The sequence below is a fragment of the Catharus ustulatus genome, chromosome 1, assembly GCF_009819885.2.
Source record: "Catharus ustulatus isolate bCatUst1 chromosome 1, bCatUst1.pri.v2, whole genome shotgun sequence".
Lineage (NCBI taxonomy): Eukaryota > Metazoa > Chordata > Aves > Passeriformes > Turdidae > Catharus > Catharus ustulatus.
Genome location: NC_046221.1, coordinates 6350273 through 6373965, shown reverse-complemented (window position 1 = coordinate 6373965; position 23693 = coordinate 6350273). Strand labels below are relative to the sequence as shown.

Below are 23693 nucleotides of genomic sequence, written 5' to 3'. Positions count from 1 at the left end.
TGTGTGAACCTCATGAACTTCAGCACAGCCAAGTGCAACCTTCAGCACCTGGACTGGGGCAGTCCCAAACACAAGCACAGGTTGGGCAGAGGGGCACTCTGCAGTGGCTGCCTGGAGGAGCTGTGGATGCCTCATCCTGGAAGTGTTCAAGGCCAGGCTGGATGGGCTCTGAGCAGCCTGGTCTAGTGGAAGGTGTCCCTGCCTATGGAACTGGATGGTCTTTAAGGTCCCTTCCAACCCAAACCCTTCTCTAATTCTGTAATTACTTAATGCAGTATGACAGTTTTTTGCCATTACTGGAAGAGCAGCAAAGAAGCACATCTTCATGCAAAGAGAGGGGTTTTTAAAATACCAGGTCTCCCAGGTAATGAGGTAGTATCTAGCATGTATAATGCCATATACTGCAAGGCTTTATCTAGGCAAATCTTGTTGCATGTTTACTGAATGAATTAATTTATTTAAACTAAGGCAGAACACAATGCCTTTAGGTATTACCAAACTATTTGTTTTGTTCTCAGCAAATTTATTTTATCACTGGAATCTGTGGTGGAGCTCTGTAATACATCATTGTAGAAAAATTGAAATCTCTTCCTTTAATGTTTGTTTTGCTCTTACAGTCATATTATCTGACATTGTAGGAGCTCCGATAGTCAGACTTGATGGCTCCTTTTTTCCTTTGAAAAAATCACAGTCAGACTGCAGAAACAAGTACAATTGGTTGTTCTCTTCAGAAAGAAATAAAATGTATATTGCAGATCTTGAACTGATTTCAATACAGAAAGCTCATTAAATCTGTCTCCACATGTGTAAGTGAAAGTGGGCCAATACCTAGTGTTCAGAATGGTTGCACAGGCTCAGCTGTTGGTGAATAAATAGTGGTCTGCAGTCAAATTTAAAAATTAATTTGAAAACACTGTCTCTGGAGATACTTGTAAGAAGTGTTTGTATATTTTTATGTGCACACCTGTGTCTTCCTGTTTAGACTTTTCTTGAAGCAGATATTCTGTTACTGCTTATTGAAGTAATTTTTGATCACTCCTTACTTTCCTCAGACACTCTGGGGAAGACAACAAGATGCTGGTGTGTGATACATGTGACAAAGGCTACCACACTTTCTGTCTACAACCAGTTATGGATGCTGTACCAACAAATGGTTGGAAATGTAAAGTAAGTGGAAAGGTTTCAGAGTAACTCCTTGTCATTTATAAGAACCCAAACTTTGTTATCCACACCATGGTGTTCCAGGTGTATTGTGGATTGCTGATGCTGTGTAATGTAATTTGTAATTTCTGAAGGAATCCCACTTGGATGTAAATCCTGTGGCTCTATAGCTGCTCTGTGGGGGAGCTGTCCATGCTGTGGCTGAAGCAGCCTGTGCAGGGCACTAAATCAGCCTCCATAGGGGAGAGGGAAGTGGAGGATCCAGGTGCAGTGGATAACCTGCAGTTAATAACAGCTGCTCTTGTGATACAATGGGAACTCAAAGCTATATAGCAGTGTATATAATACATACTTGAAGTCTCTTTATATTCAACTCCTCCTTGCTTACCAAAACTGTTCTGCAGCTTGTGGGTTCCTTTGCATTTGAGGAAGGCAGGTTGAATTTGTTGTTTTATCAGTAATTTTGTAAGTAATTGCAGCATAATGTGGGAAATCTCTGTATGTGAGATGGATGTAGTGTTACTTCAGTTTGTGGCAATAAAAAATTGGATCTCATAAGAAATACTCTTTTCAAGTCAGGGAGTAGTCAGGAAACTTCTTGCTGTTGTGCACATTAATTCATGCTCTGCTATCAGATCTTGGATCTTTTTGTGTTATCAAGGACAAAAACTATTAAATTTAATTCAAAAGAGGAAAATGTCAGTTAATGGCAGTTCTATCACATTGTGAAATATCATAATTAATTACTAAATTCTTGTGATCTCTAGAACTGTAGAATATGTGCTGAGTGTGGCACACGAACAAGTTGTCAGTGGCACCATAATTGTTTGGTATGTGACAGTTGTTACCAACAGCAAGACAACTTATCTTGTCCTTTCTGTGAAAAACTGTGCCTCCAAGACTTCCAGAAAGATATGTTGCATTGTCACATGTGCAAAAGGTAAGTATGCAGCTTTTGTTAATTTGTACTAAAGTGAATAAAGCTTATGATGAGCTGTGTGACATTGATGGGTTTCTGGGAAGGATGTACACTGTGTTTGATGTACAGTGCCACAGGATCTTGTGCAGCTCCTTGATCCTTCATCCTTAAACACAATGAACAATAGCAGGTAGCTTTATTTTAATCTTAGCAAATAAGTATTAATTGGCAGTTACTTGCTGCAAGCTGCTGCTGCCTCTTCCATTTCACCTATTTTGTGAGGAAGCAGGCTAAAAATATAATTGTCCTGCAGTTTAAAGACTGTTGTTTTCTTTTTAATTTTCAAGTTTATGTTTTCTGTTTAATTATATGTCTTTTTCTATTTTGGTAATTAAAAAAATACACTCTTTGGAACATTTTAAGAATGTAAGCTATGTTTTGTATTCAGCGGTGTATCTCACTGTGCAACATATTGATGATGCTCTACATCTTGTGGAGTCTGATAGGCTTTAGGGACAGTTTAGGTCTTTATGTTTAAATTTGTTCACTGTTTGACATGCTGACATATCATGTTTATTCCTCTAAAATTCTCCATAATCAAGCATTTGTTGAAAATCTTTATTTCCCCATAGGAATGGGAAATGATGTTGTTTTTAAATGGATTTTTACTATGATGCTTTATATTTTCATCACTAAAATTGCAGTCACAATAAATTATATCATAATATATTAATCTCCCCAGATGGATTCACATAGAATGTGACAGATCTCCAGGTAGTGAATTGGAGTCTCAGTTGAAAGACTACATCTGCACTCTCTGTAGACAAGGAGAAGGGGATCAGACCCAGTCATGTGCTGTAATGAACACTTCTGAACTCATTCCTGAATCTGACAGTATAACAGGTAATCAAACTTGAGCTTCACAGATCCAAAATACTAACATCAGATATAATATCTGCAGTCTCACTTTTGTGAACCAGCCACTCAGATTCTGCTCTGTGAGGTTCATCTCTTCCTATATCTGACAACAGCTGCTCCAGCAATCCATGGGTGGCTTCTCTTTCTGGCTTCAGGATCCTGGATACAAACATGGGCTAGTGAGCACCATAATTGTGGCTCTCAACTTCCAACTCCAGCCTCTCGGTACCCTGTTACTGTAAACTTCACTAATTTATTTTGGATGTGGTAGAGTTCATAAATATATTCATTTGGCAGCCTGGCTGTTTCACTCATTTGTACCTGGTAGATGTTCTTGGAGACATCAGTTCTCATGTTTCTCTGTAGCTGCTGGTCAGTCTCATAGTGCATGTTCTCCACATTATCCAGGGAGGACAGAGCAGTGGGAACTGGACTGTGTTCAAGGGACAGGTGTTTATTTAACTAGACAGCTTTCAATAGGTGTCCTTTTTCAAAGCAATATCTTGTTTCTGAGACATGCTTGTCTAAGTGGACAAATTAAGCAGAAGGCAGAAAGTTGTGGAGAAGTGTAAAGTATTAAAAAAAAAAAAATCAGTAAGGAAGCACAGGGAGGACTCTGACCTGCTGACCTGAGCCTAATGGGTCGTCCACAAGAGCCATGTTATAAAGTCATAACTAAATGCTTTTGTGTAGTTCACACCACATGCTCTGTTCACACCACCATGCTCTGTTGTCAGCACCTACACTTATCCAGGCTGAACTTCCCTGGAGGAATACAACTGTGGTTAAATTCAGAAGCAAGGTGAAATGTAACAGATTAACTGCATGGCCACTGCCATGTGCATTTTTTGGGCTTAAGCAGAAGTGCTTGTGCACTGATCTTTTGTTATCCATCAGTATCTGTGGTTTTGAAAGCTTGGTAAATTTTGGCAGGAAAATGGAAATGTTGGCCTAGATGTTTGTGTTCAAATTGATGTTTTGTATAAATGTGTCATCCCTTTGACTTTAGCTGTACCTTACCTTTTGTGAACAGTAAAGACAGGATGGAGAAGGTGCTCCTGGAGGAAGGGCAGGGACAGCAGGTAAATGTCTGTAAATGAGTTCATTCTGTCAGTGAACACAGACACCAGGAAGAGTGGCCACTTCAGCCTTTGCAGATCATTTCCCTTCTGAAAGCTTAGGAGAGGCTGTGAACTCCCAGGCAGTGTTTTTAGAGCATTTTGAAGATGTCCAAAGCAAAACATACACACAACAACTCCCAGTATCTTACAAAAGCCCCTTTTGAGTTAGTAGCAGGTTTATCTGGAAGGCTGAAATTTTAATCAATACTTCTGTTAGGATTTCTAGCTGGTAGAAACATTGACAAGCATGCTCTTGTCCCCAAGGAAGAACAGGACTATCATCCCAGCTGCTAGGAGTAATCTGGAACTATTACATCAGTACAGTCATGTGGTGTTTTATACCCAGGAGAGCACTTCTGTGCTTTAAAATCAGATGTGGAGCCAATCTAAGTGATCATTTCCTTGAAGTCAAAATATCACTTTAAAGTTGGCAGAGTCTGAGAGAAGCTTTTAGGGTGCTAAAAGTAGTATCACCTAATAGTTGCTGGCTTTTTGAACTTAAAAAAGATTTTCTTGATGCAGAAAGCTATATTTGTTTCACTTCTTTTTTGTGCTAACATCCATGGAGGATCAGTTCTCTTCAAGTTGGTGCTTGCTGTACACTGTTTTCCATACTTCATCTTAGTGCATTTTAATAAATTTCCTTAACTGAAAGAGCTTTTACACAAGGGGGAAAAAAAAGTATTTCCTGATTCTGTGCTCTGTAATGATCCTGTCAGCCAAAAAAGCACTCAGTAGTGCCTTTTCCATGCAAAAATGAAGATCTCTTAGTTCTAAAGTGGCAAAATTCAGTTTTCATATTGTTGAACACATAAGGTGAAACTAAGTGTTCCCTGTGCTGATAGTAGATGGAACTTCATATCTATGCCATAATCTGTTGTAGGATTTGTATACAAACTTGAAGCCTTCATGCTGCCAGTTCTGTTGAATTTTATAGACTTGGAATTTAAGAAAATTTTTTCTTGTATTGCTGAGGCTGTGCAGAAGTCTGTGACTGTGTGCATATTTTCAGTATTAGGTGTATGTAATTGCCTTACACTCCTGTTTTACCACCTGAAAAGTATAAAACAGCTTCAGTGTTAATGAGTAAAATGTTTTTAATTTTTAAGGAGTACTGTGTAGTCTCTTTAACCTTCTCACTGACCTGACTTGTCCTAAATCCTATCATCATTAAATATCAATCTCTTTAGCTAAAAGGTCAAACAGTGACAGGAGTTACTGATGCCAAAGCAGTGGAATAAACACAGCAATTTTAGTAACCTCTTTGCTTCTCCTTAAGCTTGTCCAAATGAAATGGAAATGGAAAGTGGAGAGGATATGGCATTTCAAGAACAACCCATTACTGGTGATGGCCCTGATCAGGAATCAGCTCTTGGGTGTGTTACAGAAGGTAAGAAAGAGTTTTGCACTCTGAGAAAGTACCAGTTCAGAACCCTTCAGAACCAGCAACTTCTTCCAGCCAGTAAGGTTTGCAGTGCTTTATAAATGCAAGAGGAAAAAGCTCTTAGACAGCAACAGTTTTATCTGAGCTCTCAAGGAGGAGTATGAACTACTTTGCTTAAAAAAAGAACTGTTTTATTGAAGGCAAAGAGAGTCTTCAGAATATTTGTGTTACTTTACTTTTGTTTGTTTGTTTTACTTTTTTGTTGGGACTGTTTTTTTCCAAACTGGAAAGATAGTTGAATACTTCCTACACTGGAAGTAAAACCCAATGACTTGTTGCTATTCAAATACTGTCATTCACACTTTCTCTTGGGTGCTTTATGGTTGTAACTCCACAGGTATCCTTGGTTAGGTTTTTCTGGGGTTTTTTGGAGTTTTTTCCCCTTTGTAAGTAAAAGATAATCTTCCAAACAGGGTTACAGCAGCTGAATATTTCTGTTTTGGAAGGAACTGCATCTTACCAAACACACAGGGAGGAGCAGCTAAAGAAGGGCCAAATCCACTGGGTGTGTTAGTGACCAATATCAAGGGTAAAAGATAAAGGTCCCATTCAGTCCCAGATGATGTTGGAGGATGCTTGCTATAAGGGGAGACAAGAAATTTGTGTTTAAAGGCAAAGTGAAAAAAACCAGCCAACTTTTCTTATTAGCTGTGATGCCTCAGTTGTGTGTCACAGCCTGTGGTAGAAGAGCCATGATTGAAACTGTGAAGAAATACTCAAAATAAAATGCTGGCTGTGAACTTAGTGGCTGAGGAAGTTGTAGCAGTGTGAGTTTAAGAAGAGTGCAAGTGCAATAGAAAGTAAGTGGCCTGTAAGAGAATCAGGGCCCATCAAAGGAAGATGTGAGAAGCCAAATTCAGAGCAAAGAATGTGGTTCTTTATAGAGTGGAATAAAAACTCTGGAGCTCCTTGATGAAGAAAGTTATGGATGAAAGGTGCTTGATTTGGTTCAAGGGAGGGCTAGATAAATATTTCTGAAAGAAATTCGTAATACATTAGTGAATTAAATTAAACCAGCAGCAACTGTTTTAATTTCACTTGATTTTCTAAAGTGTGGAAGGGTTTTAGGAGGGAAATGGTTTTTCATTTGTACTTGTCCTATTCTTCTTAGCTTTTTGGAAGCATTGGTACAGTAGCTTAAAATACATTAATTTGTGATAGCATGCATCTTCAATACCCAGAAATTAAAAAGAAGAAACTACTTTTGGCTACCTACCTGGAAATGTGTGTTAGTTCCTCAAAAATTAATCTTGGGTCTATTTTCTAGTAATTTACTGTTCTGTGTTTTCAGGGAAGAAAAATAATGATCTATAATGAAAATAAAAATACAGACTACTGTAAAAATAGGTACAAAGAAAGATATTTATGAAGTATATTTTAAGCTACATATTAAATTCACTGAAGTAAAGTGATATGTGTTGGCCTGCATGATGTGTACCAAGTATACTTGTTGACCAGAACAGCAGAGGTTTTTTTCTTTTTCACAGTGAGCCTTTAATATGGTTGTGCTTAATTACAGGCATATCACCAGAAGAAAAGGCCACACAACTGGAAGCAGAAGTCTCTGTTGAAATCAATTCAGCTGAAATGGAAATGTCTCCTAAAAAGACACCAGCATCTGGTGACAGTCAGACTGAGAAAATGATGGAAGTGGTAGAAGGTGTTCAAGCTGTAGCACAACAGGAGTTGGACAAACAAGCTGAAGAGACCCAGCTGCCTCAGGGTAGTGTGGGGGTGTCAGAAGTGTCCACAGCAGACTCTCGGTCTCTGTCTGCAGTGTCTGAGACCATGACTGTGACACCAGAAATACTGGAGACTGAAAGAAAAGGAGATATTTCTGTCCCTGTAGAACAACAACTGGAAATAATAAAAGTGCAGAAAGATGTAGAAAAGGAAGAAACCCATGAAAAGTCAGAAGCACCAGCTCTTCTAGAAGTAGAAACTACTGCTTCAAATGGAGGTGTTGCAAATAGTTCAGCAGTTGGAGACAAACCCATAAAACCACCAGCTGAGACTTGCCCCTCACTTCCCCCATCACTTAATCTAAACAAGACAAACGTGTCTTCCTCCCCAGATGTTTCTCTAGACTTGCATTCTGCACGAGATGTGCAGCACAGCCAGCCCCCAGTGCTGCCTCCAGCTGCTGGGAGCGCTCTCCCAACCACCTACATATCAGTCACTCCAAAAATTGGCATGGGGAAACCGGCCATCACCAAACGCAAGTTTTCCCCTGGAAGACCCAGATCCAGACAGGTAAGCACATGCACTGTTTCATTATATGTTTATTAAATTTCAGTATAACTCATCAAATTCACTGATTTCTTAGAAAATGAATTTATTCTCCCAAGTGAACATGTAGTTTATTTCTTCAAGAAATTAATATTCTGGTAAATAATGAAAAAACCATCATAAAACTTCTCTGGTGAGAAATTAAGGTTCTTTTGGCTCATGGTTAAAGCAAATTAGAAGAAACTTTGTTGTATTTTTTATACAATATGCTACAAATGCACATAGACATAATGCTGTGCTATTTAACTTTTTATATTTTTCATATCTGCCTCTATTTTGCCTGGTAGTTTCAAAGTGTGATAAAGCTTCTTAAACTGGCTTTAGAGAGAGAACCTTCTGCAACTCTGTGTCACTCACTCTGCCAGATATTTTTTGATTGACATTTCTAATGGTGTGGTAAATAATTTTGTGGTTTTGTTGCATTAAGAAATACCATGCAAGGACTGTCTTGTACAAATGATTGTGGTTTGACTAGGATTAAATTTGATAAGTGAAGAGAATCCTCAAGTCTATTGCTTTTTGCAACATCTTTCTATGTGAGTTGTGTTCCAGGGAAAATGGTTTATCAATCCAGAGTATTCATTTCTTGTTGGTGAAATTTTATACAAAAAGTGTGCAGTGTGACAAGTTAGTGTTTCATCTTCTTATTTTCAGTCTTTGGGACTTCCAGGCTGATGATTTCATGCTTTTCTGGACTTAGTGTTAAAGCTTTTTTATATATTGCACAGTTCTTTCAGTTTTTATGTGTCACCTCAGGGTTGAAAATTTTTCCTTCCTAAGGTATGAGAGAGTGTTCTGGAAAGTTTTTCTGCTGTTTCCACTGAGTTTAGGAGATGTGTGTTTGTTGTGCTGCAGTTAGGTGTTCCTGGGTCACTGTACAATCAGGTGTATATGTCATATTTGCAGAAATATGTTAATGCCTTAAACAAATTAATCTTCAGTACCCTAAAGTTCCTACTCTGGCTTTTGATGAGGGACTGAAAGCCATTGAATGATTTTGTATAGACTATGAAAAAAAAGAGATTTTTAAATGTCCGGTTACAGGCAGGTGTTTTCCTTTTGAGCAAGATGTAATTGGACAAATCCACAATGTGGAAGAGATGTATTTAAATCACTTTGGATTACAGACTGAAATAGGTTTAGGTTTATTTTGTGGGGGTTTTAAATTATTCTTTCTGCTGAAAACATTCATGTTTTAAAAGAATTGTGTACTTTTCCAAAAGGAGAGTTGTGGATAGGAGCAGAAGCAAAATCACAGAATGGGTCCGGTTGGAAGGGATCACATTGAGCCATCTGGTCCAACCTCCCTGCCCAAGCAGGGTCAGCCCAGAGCACATGGCACAGAATTGCATGCACACAGTTGGGTTTCCTGTTACATGGGGGTTCTGTGGGATGGGTTGGAAGGCAAGCAGGCAGTTTTTCACCAGGTATAAAACCAGAGAAATAAGACCTGTTGTGTTTTTGTGTCAATACTATAGACACTTCAAAATAGATGCTTTGTCCAGTTCTGGCTTTTGGAAAGCATCCTATAGGGCAGGTGCTGGCAGCTGAGAAAAGTGCTCCTTGTGGTGTTCCATCATATTTTCCATGCCATTGGAACTCCACAAATCAAGAGACATAAGCTTATTTTAAAACAATTTAACCTAACACAGTGTTTCAGTTCTTGTTCACCTGGAGGTGATCACATTGATCTAAAAGCAAGTAAAAAAATGGGAAAAACAATACTGGAGGAAAAGGTGCTTCTATAAAGTTACAGGTGTAGCTGTTTGAAGTAAACCAGGTTGTGGCTGATTCTTCCCTGGGTTGCACTGAAGAACAGTTGTCTTCTCAAAAATGGGTTAATTTTATGGGTTTGGAGACTGCTTCTTTCTGTTTGTAAAATAGCAGATACTGCTGTTGTGTGGCTTTGTGTCAGGTGTGAGGTTATGCCATACAAATGTTACCTGGCCACTGTGGGAGTTCTTGGCTGCCTGTCATAAAGGGGAGGGCAAAAAGTTTCACAAATTGGGTGGGTTTCATTGATTAAGGAGATTGTGGTTCCTGTGCTTGGTGAAGTTACCATTGGGTTCATCCCTGCTTGCTTTCTTCTGTTGTGCAAAGGAATTTCCATTGCAGAACTCTTTGTCCAGGTTTAAAATAGTTCCTTCATGGAGTCTGATCACTCTCTGAACACCAAAGACAAGCCAGTATAACTTCACAATTGGTAATAGTCTGCACTCTCTCCTAGAAGTTTGAAAGCTTCTAATATGCAGTTTACTTTGCTGAAATGTCCTTTCCCTGTTTAAAAAAATGCAATAATACTGCAATGGATTTATGGAACTTCCTATAAAGAAGAATGGGAAAAAAATTTCTCTGGATCCTGGTTATATTTCTCCTGAATTTTATAAGACACATACTTCACTGGTGTCAGGGGAATCCATGTAGAAGGGTAGTTTCTGATTTGGGTTTGTTCTCATTAAATTAATGTGTTGTGCTGGACAGTAAGATGAATTATCAGCTCTTTCTTCAGAATATGTTAATACAATTACTAATAAAATATATTTGAATAATTATTCTGGTTTGCCACTGAATACAAAGTTATGCATAATCTGAAGTGATTTCCTGTATTAGATATTAGTAATTTGCTTTAGTGATGTATCTGCAACACCACATTGCTCCTGTTTGGAAAGGACTAAAACTTATCTCAAAAATGACAGCAATATTCTGATTAAAAAGATTTCATGAACCCCTTCCAAGGGCTGCAGCCAGTGTCACTGGTGTCAGCATCCCTCTGCCCCCTGGCATTTTTGCAGGTATCCCGACTTTGCTTAGAAACAACAGGAGAAAATCCAGCTTCTAACAAAAAAAGGAGCTGTGTATAAATCAAAGTGTAGGTACAGTTAGGAGTTGTGTGAATTGGTTTTGGCTGGTATAAGCTTACTCCACTTTGGGGAATGTGTCAACTCCTGTCAGTAAGGTGCCCTTCTACTGGCAGTGTTTTTTAGGACAGCATGTTATCCATACCCTCAGCTCCAGGAAAGCTGCATTCTGCCCTGGGAGAACACCCTCAACCTGCCAGGCTCAGCATGTCACTGGGTTTTATTCCATGTCTGCTGTTCCTGTTCCCCTACACCACAGTGCAGCCAAATTAATTTTTACATGTATATGAAATTTGAAATTTAATCACAGGTACTCCTCCTGAGCTGCCAGCATGGTCAGGTTTTGCAGTGGTGTCCTAAAAGTTGTGTCTGTCCAGTTTCTTCTCCATGGAATAGGGAGATGCTCCACTCTTGCCTATAAACTGCAAGTTTATGTCAGGGGCAGGACATAATCTTGAATCATTTCCAAATTTTTCTTTTCTGAAGCAGTAGTCTTAGTAGAAATTATCATGTAAGTTTATTAATGACTAATCTGACACAGATCCAATTTGAAATGAATCTTGTCAAGGAAAATGACTCTTTTCTGTGGAGGTCTGTGTTAAATGGTGTTGTGTTTATTCTGTGTATCTGAATTGAACAGATTTGAGATAGTTATTTTTGCTACGGCACTGTGTACTGGAAAGCATAAGTTGAAGTCAGTAAATGGAAGGCATTACAAATTTTGGCACTGAAACACTGGTTGGTGAAGAGTTTGAGAGCATTCTGTAGAATAATTTTGAGTAAAAACCAGTAAACTTCTGCTGGTTTTGCAAATTCCATAAATATTATTTTAGTATTATTCCAGAGAATGTTGCTTGACAAGTACAGAGGTGTATTTAATTTTCATCATGAATATGTTCGTGATCATTGTTCTGCAACACACTGAACATCCATTGGTGTTTTAAGATTTTTTTAAAATGAGACCAAAAAAGGCAGAGCATTGTGGTGGTTTGGACATGTGCTGTCTTGGATGGTATGACTTTTTTTCCTATCTTCACTTACATAGTATTACTAAGTATGTTGTTGTAAAGGATGATGTTGGAAAAACAGATCAAAAAAGAGTCTTTTTCAAGAATTGGTTTTTGTTATGGTTTTTATGCTTCGTGTTTGGTTGTTTTTTGGTGTTGGTTTTCTTTTTTTAATGAGGAGAACTGTATTTCTCAGTGATTAAAGTTTGTTCACAACCCTAAAATTACATTAAATATTAAATTGCAAATCCAGCTTTGAGCATTTGCAATTGCAGTAGGATTCATAAAGCGTTAAGCAGCTAAACACAGTCAGTGGTAATTTAGTGAGATCTCCTGACCCTTGCTGACACTGGGTTTCCTTTTGTTATAATTTACTTGCAGCTGTGTTGTTCAATTTTGAGGACTCAAGAATATGATGGAGAATTAGAACTTCCTGTTTCTGTCACAGTACATAATTATTGCTGGGGTTCTGATGTAAATGAACTGAATAGAACTTTCTCTTCAGTGTTGTGTGGCAATAGGCATTAATTAAAAGCCAAAATATAATTAATGCATCTCTTTGATGTAATTCATTTGTTCATAGTATTGTGGAAATGTGTGTTTTTAATTAAGTTTATCTGACCAAGAATTCAAATTTTTCTGATCTACAATAAAACTTGGATTAAATTTCCAATTTAATTCTTAACAATATGGTTCATGAATCATATACAAATCATTTTGTTTTGCAAGACTGAATATTTCATATTCAGATTTAATGTTCTTTTAACTTTTTAATCTTTTGAATATATTTAATTACTAGAAAAGTTATCTTCCTAAAAGGAGAATAATTTTGTACCTCCAAAATAAGAGTAGATAATTTTAGTTGTTGATGAAGTATTTTCAGCATGTTTAAGATCTTGAATTTTGATACTGTCAGCATGTTGCCATTACAGGTTGATGCAAAGATTGTTTCTTTGATAAACAGATTTTCTTTGTGTTTCTGTACAGATTTTCTTTGAATTGCCATTTTATTACATACCATTTTATTACATGCGTTATGAATTTTAGAAGTAATGGTGAAATTAATTAAAATTCAGTGAAAGTTTGAATATTGTCTGCTAAAATTGACTACTACTTGATATTAAAACAATGGCTGCAATAATAGTTAAGGCAAATCTCCTGTGCCACAGATCTGCTGATGTTGTTGCCTACTGGGATGGCAATTAATCTAGAGTGTTTATTCCAGCACAGACTGGAGCCCTTGGGCAGCTGCTGTTAGGAGCTGTTCTTCTGGAGTGGATTTTGGAAGCCCCTTGGCAGAGGGGAGGCATTGATCACCATCCCAAGCACTCAGGTGCTCTGGGCACTGAGCAGTTCGTAGGTTGTGTGTCCAGTTACCACCTGGTGTGGGCAGAATTGGCAAGTTATTTTTTAAGTGTTATGTTGTCCATATTCTCTGTGAAGGCAGAGCTAAACTCCCTGAAAGCAGATTTATGCTGAATACCACTGTGGGTTGTACCAAGTGTTGGTGTTTTTACCATGGGATTTTTATCCATAATTAGGCTTTTAGGTCACTGACAGGCTGACTCTTTTGGCTCTGCTGTGCCAGATCACTTGAGGGATAGCCCTGATTTCAGTCAGTGCAGCTGTTATCAGGACACCTTTTTACAGTCCAAGATGAATATATTCTGATGGAGTTCTTGATTCCAAACAAACTCTTTTCCCACACGTTCTTGATGGAGAAATTGCACTTCAGAAAAGAAAAAAAAAAAACAACCTCAACACATTTTGCAAAACCATCTCATTTTCCTTGATGCTTATTACTATTGTACATCCCAGTGTTGAGATGTGTAAATGTGTTTGGGCTCGCCCTTGTGAGCAGTTGTGAATAGTTGGGATTCTATATATGCATGAAGTTATTCCATATCAGCCCTGGGATTCTGCTGCTGAATGGCAGTCTGAGGAAGGTAAACCTGCACTTTTCATCAATTCTACTTCTCATCCTGGTGTTCAATATTTTTTACTCTGACAAATTTAGAGTTAGGAAAATATACTGTCCTTTATTAAACTGATGTGTAAATTGGCAGTGAAGTTATTTATGATGTCTCTCTTCTGCAGTCTTTCTTCTGTGCTTGAGAAAGTCTTCCACAGATTTTACTTTCTATGAGGAGCCTCAGCATTTTTTTCTTGTCTGTCTTAGCATTTTCTTTTCCTTTTACTTTATTTCTAGTGACAGTTGTACAATATCTCACTATGATGGAACTATATAAATAGGGATAATAATTAGTTTAAAGGAGCTTGTAGGTACACAAGGATCTATATGGATGTGTATTATGGCATGTAGATAATGACATGTTAAAATGTGATACCAAAACACTGAGGTGAAAATAAATCAATGGTAGGGTTTTATAATGGTTTATTTGTGGCAGACTTGCAGAAATGAGCTGCTTTGTTGATTACCATGGCCATTTTCCTTTTCTTTTGTCCAGTATTTTATTCATATTCCTTTTGTTTTCTGTGCTTCTCAGACTTAGTTGTTGCTGTGATTGGGGGTAGTTTAGCTTCAAAAGTCAATTGAGGCCATCAGCTCTTTCAAAATGTGATTTGGAATATAAAAGGGCATGTTACCACCTCCAACTACTGTCTTCTTCACTGATGCAATAAAATTTAGGCATGTAATTTGTTGTTGTTCTGATTGCTTGCTTTAGATTTGTATTAAGCTTTGTTTATAAAATCTTATTTTGTTGTACTTAACCATCAGTTGGAAGTAAATATTGATTTTAGGGTGTGTTTCAATGAGAACCTAAAAATTTCCCACTTTCTACTCACTCAGTGAACTAATTGACTACTTAAGTTAATGTAGAAATGCTTATGCCTGCATGTGCTTTGCTTTTCAGATTTTTGGTTGCTTGCTTTTTGCTTTTTTTTCTGTTTCTTTTCTTTTTTTTTTTTATGTTGCAAAGTTTTATACATCTATTTTCTCACCTACCGTATCCTAGGGGGCTTGGAGTACCAATAATACAGTCAGCCCACCTTCCTGGTCCCCAGACATTTCAGAAGGTCGGGACATTTTTAAATCCAGACAGCTTCCTGGCAGTGCCATTTGGAGCATCAAAGTGGTAAATAACTTGAATTTATTTTCATGTATCCATTGCTATCTTTCTGCTGTAGAGATTAGTGATGAAATTCTGTATCTCACACCTTAATTAATCTTCCATTCTGTTACTATTGAAGACCTCTAAAAATTATTGAAACTCTGGAGCTTTCAGATTAAAAGATGTGAGCTCTCCAGAATGTACAGTATGATGGCATTGCCTTAATTTTCAATGGCAAAGAATACTTTGTATTACCCAAATTTTGTGTATATTGAGTATATCACTTTTTATGGTTGGCTTTATGTGGCTGTCAAAATAAATTACCTGAGAAGGAAAATGTCCTTAAGACTGGCAGTAAGGTAAGCCAGGCATGGAAAGGAGCAGAGATCTGAAGGATGGCTTGAATTTGTTGCTGTGGAGAAATCTTGCAGAGGGGATTCAAAGTGACATTGCTTTTAGCTGATGGGGGAAAAAATAACAACTTTCCTACCTGATTAGATGGATCAAAACTTGTATCCACAGTGACATTTACCATTAAAAACACCTGAAGTAACTAAAGTAGAATTATTTGGATTAAGTAAAGGCAAAAAAAAATCTTAATTATGTAACTGACAAATAGCTGTAGATTCCCAATGATTCAAGTCCATCTCACTTAACTCATGCTAATTTTATTTTAATTTGACATCAGCTTAGCTTTTGCTGCTTTAAGCATTAATTTTCAGTTTAATATTCAGCATTAACATTGATACAAGTATGTGCTTATTCCTGTTACTAGTCGTGTGAAAATAACAATACTGACACCTGTTCTGAAACAGAAAATAAGGAGCTTGTCAGAAGAGGTTAAAAACATGATGATTGTATGTCCTGTGTGTACGTATGTATTAGCTCCATAGGTATCTAAGGGCATTTTTTATTTCACCTCAGTACATAGAAATACCTCAGCCTCCAGCAGCATCCTTCCTTTCCCTCCTCAAATGTCATCGTGTTACATTAACTTGGTGTGTGAATCAATTTAATTTCTTTCCTTTCTTAAATGGATGTTAATAAAATTTTAACCTTGGGATCCTTCAATTCTCCCTTTAATTATGACCATAAAATTCTACATTTTCTTTAAAGCAGGAGTTGGAATATTTGAGAAATACTGTAGGGAATGTTGTGCCCCCAGTGCTTCTTTCCATCCAAGGGACTCCTGTCTCCATTGGTAAAGACCCTTCCTGTCTGTTGGTGACTCAGTCCCTAGGGAGCTTTGTTGCTCAATCAACATTGTTTCATGGAGCAAATGTTTTGCCTTGGTATTAAAAATATTTTACAGCAAACGTTTGTATGGATACCCCATACTCTGTACTCCATACTTTGGCTGTACTAGGAGCCGAGATTATTGACAAATATGAAATGCAATAAATAAACTCTGCTTATTTTGTAGTAGGAAAGGTGCTTATTTGAGTACATACCATAATTACCAGTTACACAGATTGGAGACTCTGAGGCACATTGTAAAGGTGTCTGATATATCAGCCAGAATTTGGGGACATGAATATGTTCTTTTTCTCTCTGGAAATGAGGAGGGAGGATTAGCAATCCTCTTGCGCTAGTTCATTCTGAAATAAAAAACAACAACAACCCAAAAACAAAACAAAAACCCAGAATTTCAAACTTCAGGCACTATATGAATAACAGGTTAGTAAAATAGTAAAATACTTACTCTCCCAAAGATAATTGGAATTGAATTGTAATTGTAGTTGAACACACTGAATGCTCCAAAGCACAACACTGCAACTCCACATCTGCATCTTAAATAAGGAAGGGAGAAAAGAAGCTGTTTGTAAATAAGTGGAGATTGTGTAAGAAAAGATTCACATTGTGGGGAATGTTGATCTGAATGTAACTGATAGAATTAATATAAAAAACTCTCTCTGTACATGCTGAATTAAGAGAGTTTCATGGAGACAGCTCCCACTTGGCTTTGTGAGCAGGACTCATTCCTAATAAATTCCAGGTTTCACTAGATTATTCATAGTGTAAGAAAAGCATCTATGATTACCAGTAATCAAGTGCCCAGACCCTGTGCAGAAGTCCCATGACTGTCTGGGCTGACTGTTCAAAGAGAAAAGAAAAATGAATCATAGAATAAAAGATATATTTTGGAAACTTTGCAACTGAGGTTGGGGGGAAGTGGTGGAGGAAGTACATATTTCCAGTTACTTCTGAGCAGAAAATAAACATTCCTGGTTTTGGCTACTTTCTTGCTGGTGATAAAGGTGATCATATGTAAGTAATTAAAGGTATTTCACACAGATTCATGCAGAGATTTAATGACCATGTCCTGGTGTGCTCCTACTCACCTGAAATCACAGAGTGTTCTTTCACTTATGTTTTTCCCTGGATGAACTGAACAATTTTGAATGTCATGTAAGAAAAGAACCTGCATTGACATTGTTACCTTGCATTGAATAGGGCCGGGGATCGGGATTCCCGGGAAAGCGGAGACCCCGTGGAGCAGGTCTGTCAGGAAGAGGTGGCAGAGGAAGATCAAAACTGAAGAATGGAGTCGGGGCTGTGGTCATTCCAGGGGTAAGGACATCTTTTTTAAAGTCATATTGCAGTCTGTTCATGTTCATAATTTTATTCAGCTATAATTTTTGTATTAAAATACTGTATAAAAAAGCCAAGGAGCAGTACAGAACCAGGAGTGTTTGATGAAGCCTGGCTGTTACTGCTTGTGATGAAGAGTTAGAACACTACATCCCAGTGGGCCTGAGGCAATTCTGTGCTGCTCTTGCCACTTAAAGACACAACAGTTGGGAGTCTTAAATACTCCTTCCATATCCTCTGGTTCAGAACATGCTGGGTAAAGGCAGCACTGACTGGAACAACCCAGAAGGAGGGAGCAGGGTTTGTTCATGAGAATGTAACAGCAGCCATAGGAGACCAGAACAAAGGTTCTTCTGGACTGAGTGGTGGTGCAAGAGTGAGAACAGAGGAGGAGACATTTCAACAGTTTGTGGCTTGGGGACTTGCTGAGCAAGAGGTGGTGTCTTTGTCTTGGGCAGGCTGTGTTGGAGCTGTCGTTCATAAATCTGCCCATTCACTTTAAAAAAGACTTCAGGAAACTGTGTTAACCTTTTGCAGTTCTGCAGCTCCTCAGCTTGTGTTTTTAAGTGGCTGCCTCCTGGATTAGCTACCTGCCTTTCAGTGCTCTCTCTTAGAGAAGAGACAGTGGAAAACTGGTTTCTATTCATTTTTTCATCCATGCCTCTCAGTTTTCTATAGACCTCCATCCTCCTCCTTTTCCTTCCACTCTGGATTTGCAAGTGGAGAATGCCACTATTTAGAGTTGTCCATTGTACGGAAACCACTCCACATTTCTGATCATCAATACCAGTTCTTTTGTCAGGTTCATTTCCTTACTTTGTGGACTTTTCATCTGCCATTGTATAGCCCAGCACTCAGCTTTATTAAGTTCTTGTGCAGTTCTTCACACTTGTCTTTTGGATTTTATTACTCTGAATATCCCAGTGCTGTTGGCAAGCTTTGTCACCTTGCTTCTCACTTGATTTTTCAGATTGCACACGAGTGCATTGAGCACCACCACCTGTTAACAGGCAGGCCCTGTCAGATTTCAGCTAGTGCTGTTCTCCCACATACAAAACTGATAATTTATTCCCCTCTTTATTTTGTGTCTTGTATCAGTATAGGGACCTCTTCAGTTTAACTTTTTAAAGTAGCTTTGGTGAAGGACTTTGCCAGAAGAGTTTGGTAGTGAAGTAAGTTGCATCAGTTAGATTTCCCTGTCCCCAGAATTACTGACTCCTTCAGAGAGCCCTTACAGATCATGATTTACCCTAACTAAAGCTTCCTTCACTCTTTTATGAATTAATATATCAGTGACTCTCAATTCTTTGTTGTGATCAGATGTCTGCTATTCTGTACACAGCTTCTGTCCAGAAACCCTTGAGAAAATAATGATTACATTTGCTGTCTCCTATTCTTCAGAAGCACTGAAGTGATTGTAAGCAAGTGATTGCTCACTGCAGTTGATAGTTAAGCTGCTTAATACTTGAAGTGTTTTTAAAACTTGAAAATCCTACACAGTCTGCTCTGCTCCTCTTAAGAAGAGGGATTTTGGTATGAAAAACTTGGAAATCTGGACTGTAAAACTTATTTTTTTTTCCCCCACACTTTGGACTTGTTCTATTTGAATTTTCCTTTTAAACTTTACCAACTAACCCTACGTATTTTGAGAGACATCCTGTTCCTGGTGTTCAGAGAGGGACTTGCTCATTTTTATGTCTTTGTGAAGCAATTCCTGAGACTCTCTTTCGAGCTGCATTTTTGTGTTCTTACCTGTAATCTGTTTGAGTTTGTCACACTTTCTGCTACCTGTGTAATAATATCTTGTAATACTCTTGTGTTAATTATTTGAAAAAGGAACAATCATCTCTATCAGTTTTCCCTTTTAAAGCATTGGATGTTCAATATCCATAAGCAGATTTGTAATTTAAAACATACAGGATGAATTCCACTTAGGCTGATGAATTGTACCTTAATAAATTGGAGGCATTTCACATCATTATTTTGGTGTTACAAAGCACAAATCTGTACTTTAAGAGAAGCTGGGGTTTATAGATCAAGCTTCTAAAAGTTTTTGTAGTTGAACAGAGGAGAGTGATTTAGACAACTTGCTCGAAATACAAAGTGGACATCACTCTCCACAGTTCCCTACAGAAATTTGATCCTTTGGGTTATCACACAGATGGCAGCTCCAGAGTTCAGAGATGTGGCTGCCTTGTGATGAGTAGATTAAGTTAGCAATACCAAGAGATAAATGTTTGAAATGGGAGTATTCTTCAGTCAATTTGCACAAAATAGTTTTTACTCAGCATGGGATCAGTGGACAGCCACACAGATTTACAAGTACCTTGGTGTATCTTGGGAATGGGGAAAAAGGTGGCAAAAGGTTAACCTGTGGTGGGTCAGAGCTGGGGTCCAGCAAGCACCAACATTACAGTCATTCAGTCCTTCAAATTCTGCTCTTTTGAATGTGCAATTATGAGAACTTTGTGAAACCTGTGGGAAAGTAGGTAAGAGAAAGGTTTTCCTTGAAGATAATCAAGGTGTTTCAGGTGCTTTGGAGTTAACTGGTTAGTTACAGTTGCAGTGCTCTCAAATATTTGGTAATCAAAACACATAAAGAATATATTCGCTCTTTAGTTGTTTCTCAGTAAATGCTGAGTTTCAGCAACTGTGTATCAGAAGGATTCCTCTAGCAGATGTAATGATATTACATTTGTCCCTGGAGTTACGTTTGGATTTGTAAAATACTTAAATTACTATTTAAACAAAACTTATCTGGGTAGGATTGACACTGTATTAAAAATAATTCACATGTATATAATTGGAACAGCTATAAGCAAAGTTTCATTTCTCTATCATGCATTTGATCTTTTATATGGAACTGTTTGCCCTTATAGTCCTGATGCAGAGATAATAGTTGGGCCTGCTAGTTTAAATTCATGGACAGCAAATTCTGTATTGCAAGATTCACATGAAAGTCAAAACACAGTTGAAATCTTTCATTCTTTTCTCTCTTCCTGAGAAGCTGTTTATGAATATGCTGAATTAGTAAGGGGCAGGTCAGAATAAAAATCACTTGATGAAAAAGAAAAATTGCTGTTTATAGTAGAGCTGATAGATTGAGATCAAAACAGCTGTTTCAAGTTCAGGGCAAGTTTTTATGGTAAAGATAGATAAGCTTCATAAACTGCTTGCAGTGAGTAACTTTAGAGCTCTTGTTTATTCCTCTAGCATACTTGGAACTGTTAGCTAAACCACATTTTAGGCAATATGGAACAAACTACATTTCTGCAGTTGCTCTTTGAATTAATACTCAGAAGTCTGTCACTGCAATTAACTTTTTGATAAAAAGAACTTGAGTGTTTACATGCAGGGAACAGAGCAGACTGGGCACAGTGTGACAATTTATGCTTGATGATTTTTTTTTCCTTAGACTGTGTCTTTCCTTCCATTTCCATTTGGAAGTGTAATGAGGATAATATATGAAGGTGAAAAAAGGAGAGGAAGAGAGTATGTCTGTAAAGCTATTATACTGATGATGAGAAAATATGAATTAATGCAGTAATTTCTGATGGAGGTAGCTTTTTCTGAAAGTTTAAACTGTATTAATAAATATTTACAAAACTCTTATTTAGAGAATGTTTCATTTTATCTTAGAGACTGTGATGTGCTTACTATTTATATTTTGTATTTTTTAATAGGTCACAACCATGGATATTTCATCTAATAAAGACGAGGAAGAAAACTCAATGCATAATACAGTTGTGCTCTTCTCTAATAGTGACAAGTTCACTCTCCATCAGGTTAGGATAAAAATTACAATTTTTAATTTTGTTTCCCTGCTCTTAATTAGGAAAAAAGTAAATGAGGTATCCTTGTTAGGAGTTAAATTACACAGCGAGCTAGTTGGATTTTGCAGTTACATGTTTTCAGAATGTAGTGTCTGGCACGTGTTGAGAGTCTGCTGTTCTGTGTCATTGCAGGATATGTGTGTGGTTTGTGGGAGTTTTGGCCAAGGTGCTGAGGGCCGGCTGCTGGCCTGCTCCCAGTGTGGGCAGTGTTACCATCCATACTGTGTCAGTATTAAGGTGAGTGCTGTTGTTACACACAAAAATTCCTTGATTACACTGTTTTCATATTGTACTTTAATAGCACTACGCTGCCTTTGGTTTTGTGGTAATTAGGGGAGTCATTAACTTGTTAGATATTCATCAGCTAATGTGACCATTATTTGTATGCGACTTGTGAAAGACTTTAATTAAATGTCATTTTATAGTATGCATAGCCTCAAGAGAAATTAACCTTTTTGTAATTTCACAACCATAAATAGCGCTGATTATCCAGCAGTTGGTTAAAGTAAGTTTGAGATATAAGCTTTAAACCCAGATACAAGCAGAATTAAAAACAAAGAAAAAATTATACTGCATCTTCATTTACTTGGGGCATAAGGTTTAGTTGATTCAATTTGCCTGTTGGCTGTCAGAATTGACAGCAGTTGGAGTGGTTAATTAATACATTTTACATTCATTAGTCTAGGAGAGAATGTGTGAAAATTAAATTTGAATGCTGTGAAATGACCTAGCAAGCACAAAATAAGCTATTTACTGCAATGTATACACTATACACTTTTCATTGGTTGTGATGTAAGTATATCTGTGTAAAAGTGGGATTTTTTTGAAACATGTCAAAAAACTTTATTTTGCACGTACTTCACAAAGTGCCATATGCGTATTTCATGCAATTATAATTTGACTTTTTGTTTATATACTGCTCTTGCATTATATATTAATTGCAGTCAGTTAGCTGTTTGCTTCAGATGACTTAAAGTCCATCACCGTGGTCACATCATGACATGAGAGGATCAAGTTTGTGAGCTCTTGAGGAACCAGAATGTACACAAGTCTCTGGGACCTGACAAGATGCATCCCAGAGTCCTGAGAGAATTGGCTGATGCAGCTGCCACGCCACTTTCCATGATATTTGAAAAGTCCTGGCAGTCAGGTGAAGTCCCAGGTGACTTAAAAAGGGAAACACTGCGCCTGTTTTTAAAAAGAGTAGAAAGGAGGACAGTTTCTTTCTGTTTAATCCATTCCTGTTCATTGAAGCATCAGAAAATCTAATTGATAAAGAACTCCTTGAGATGTGGGTGGTGTGCCCAGAAGAGCATCCTGAGCTCCACAAGCCAGACCTTAATTTATACATTGATCACACTTCATTGAGCCATTTTCAACTAATTCTCACCTTGCATTTTTCAGATTACTAAAGTGGTACTTAGCAAAGGTTGGAGGTGCCTGGAGTGCACAGTGTGTGAAGCCTGTGGGAAAGCCACAGATCCAGGGAGGCTCCTCCTGTGCGATGACTGCGACATCAGCTACCACACCTACTGCCTGGATCCACCCCTGCAGACTGTGCCAAAGGGAGGCTGGAAGTGCAAATGGTGTGTTTGGGCCTGGGGTCAGAGATGCTGCCTGCTGGCCTTTCCTGACTCTTTCTGTCACTTAGTATTTGTGATGTCAGTTGAATTGTAACAGGGTTTTAATTGTGTCAAAGTCAGGTGTATTAAAGCCAATAAAATGCTTTTGAGTTGTTTCATTCAATTACCAGTCTATAAAAGAAACTCTTGCCTCCTCTTAGAACTGCTTCTTTATGCCAAAAAACATAAATAGAGATAGACAAAATTTCTCTTTTGAAACACATAGCAAATTTGTAAATTTCCAATTTACATTCCTTGTAATCATTCCAGTGTTCAGTTGGAAAAATGAATGAGTGCTTCACCCGAGTGTTCTCAAAATTAAACCCTGTGAAGACCATTTGTTTTACTTGGGTGAAACACAAACAGACTAGACCTCTCACATGGTTAAGTCTCCAGATCTCAAAGTGAATGGCAACTGGAAGCAGGAGCTCCTATGACCTGTTGAGCTGTTACAAGAACCCATCTGCCTGCTTTTGCAGTTTCAAGGGAATTATTAATTGGGAACTTTCTTTAAAAAGTACAAAAAATGTTGTTAAACATTTGTGGTTAAACATGTTGTTAAGTTAAAACTTAATTACTCACCTCATTCTAAGTAGAAGAGATTTAAAGCCACAAAATTATTTTCCTGTGAACTGACAGAATACATCTTTTTGTCTGTTCTGCAGGTGTGTTTGGTGCAGACACTGTGGAGCAACTTCTCCAGGTTTAAGATGTGAATGGCAAAATAATTACACACAGTGTGCTCCCTGTGCAAGTTTGTCTACCTGCCCCATCTGCTACCGCATGTACAGGGATGAGGAGCTTATCATTCAGTGTAGACAGTGTGATCGGTAAGAATTTCTCATATTTCACAAG

General features: G+C 37.8%; 1 protein-coding gene across 11 annotated transcripts in view; it reads left to right on the top strand.

Moving 5' to 3' along the window:
• KMT2C (lysine methyltransferase 2C) overlaps nt 1–23693 on the top strand; it is a 186750-nt gene that overhangs the window by 102123 nt on the left and 60934 nt on the right. For 10 of the 11 annotated variants that reach the window (XM_033058776.2, XM_033058848.2, XM_033058823.2 and 7 more), the window contains 11 exons: nt 1053–1167; nt 1929–2101; nt 2823–2983; nt 5399–5509; nt 7083–7816; nt 14696–14815; nt 17246–17362; nt 21067–21168; nt 21349–21453; nt 22621–22802; nt 23504–23668. In XM_033058776.2, the coding sequence (XP_032914667.1) occupies nt 1053–1167; nt 1929–2101; nt 2823–2983; nt 5399–5509; nt 7083–7816; nt 14696–14815; nt 17246–17362; nt 21067–21168; nt 21349–21453; nt 22621–22802; nt 23504–23668 (2085 nt within the window). The remainder of the gene's footprint in view (nt 1–1052; nt 1168–1928; nt 2102–2822; nt 2984–5398; nt 5510–7082; nt 7817–14695; nt 14816–17245; nt 17363–21066; nt 21169–21348; nt 21454–22620; nt 22803–23503; nt 23669–23693) is intronic. The other variant, XM_033058830.2, reaches the window with a different exon arrangement.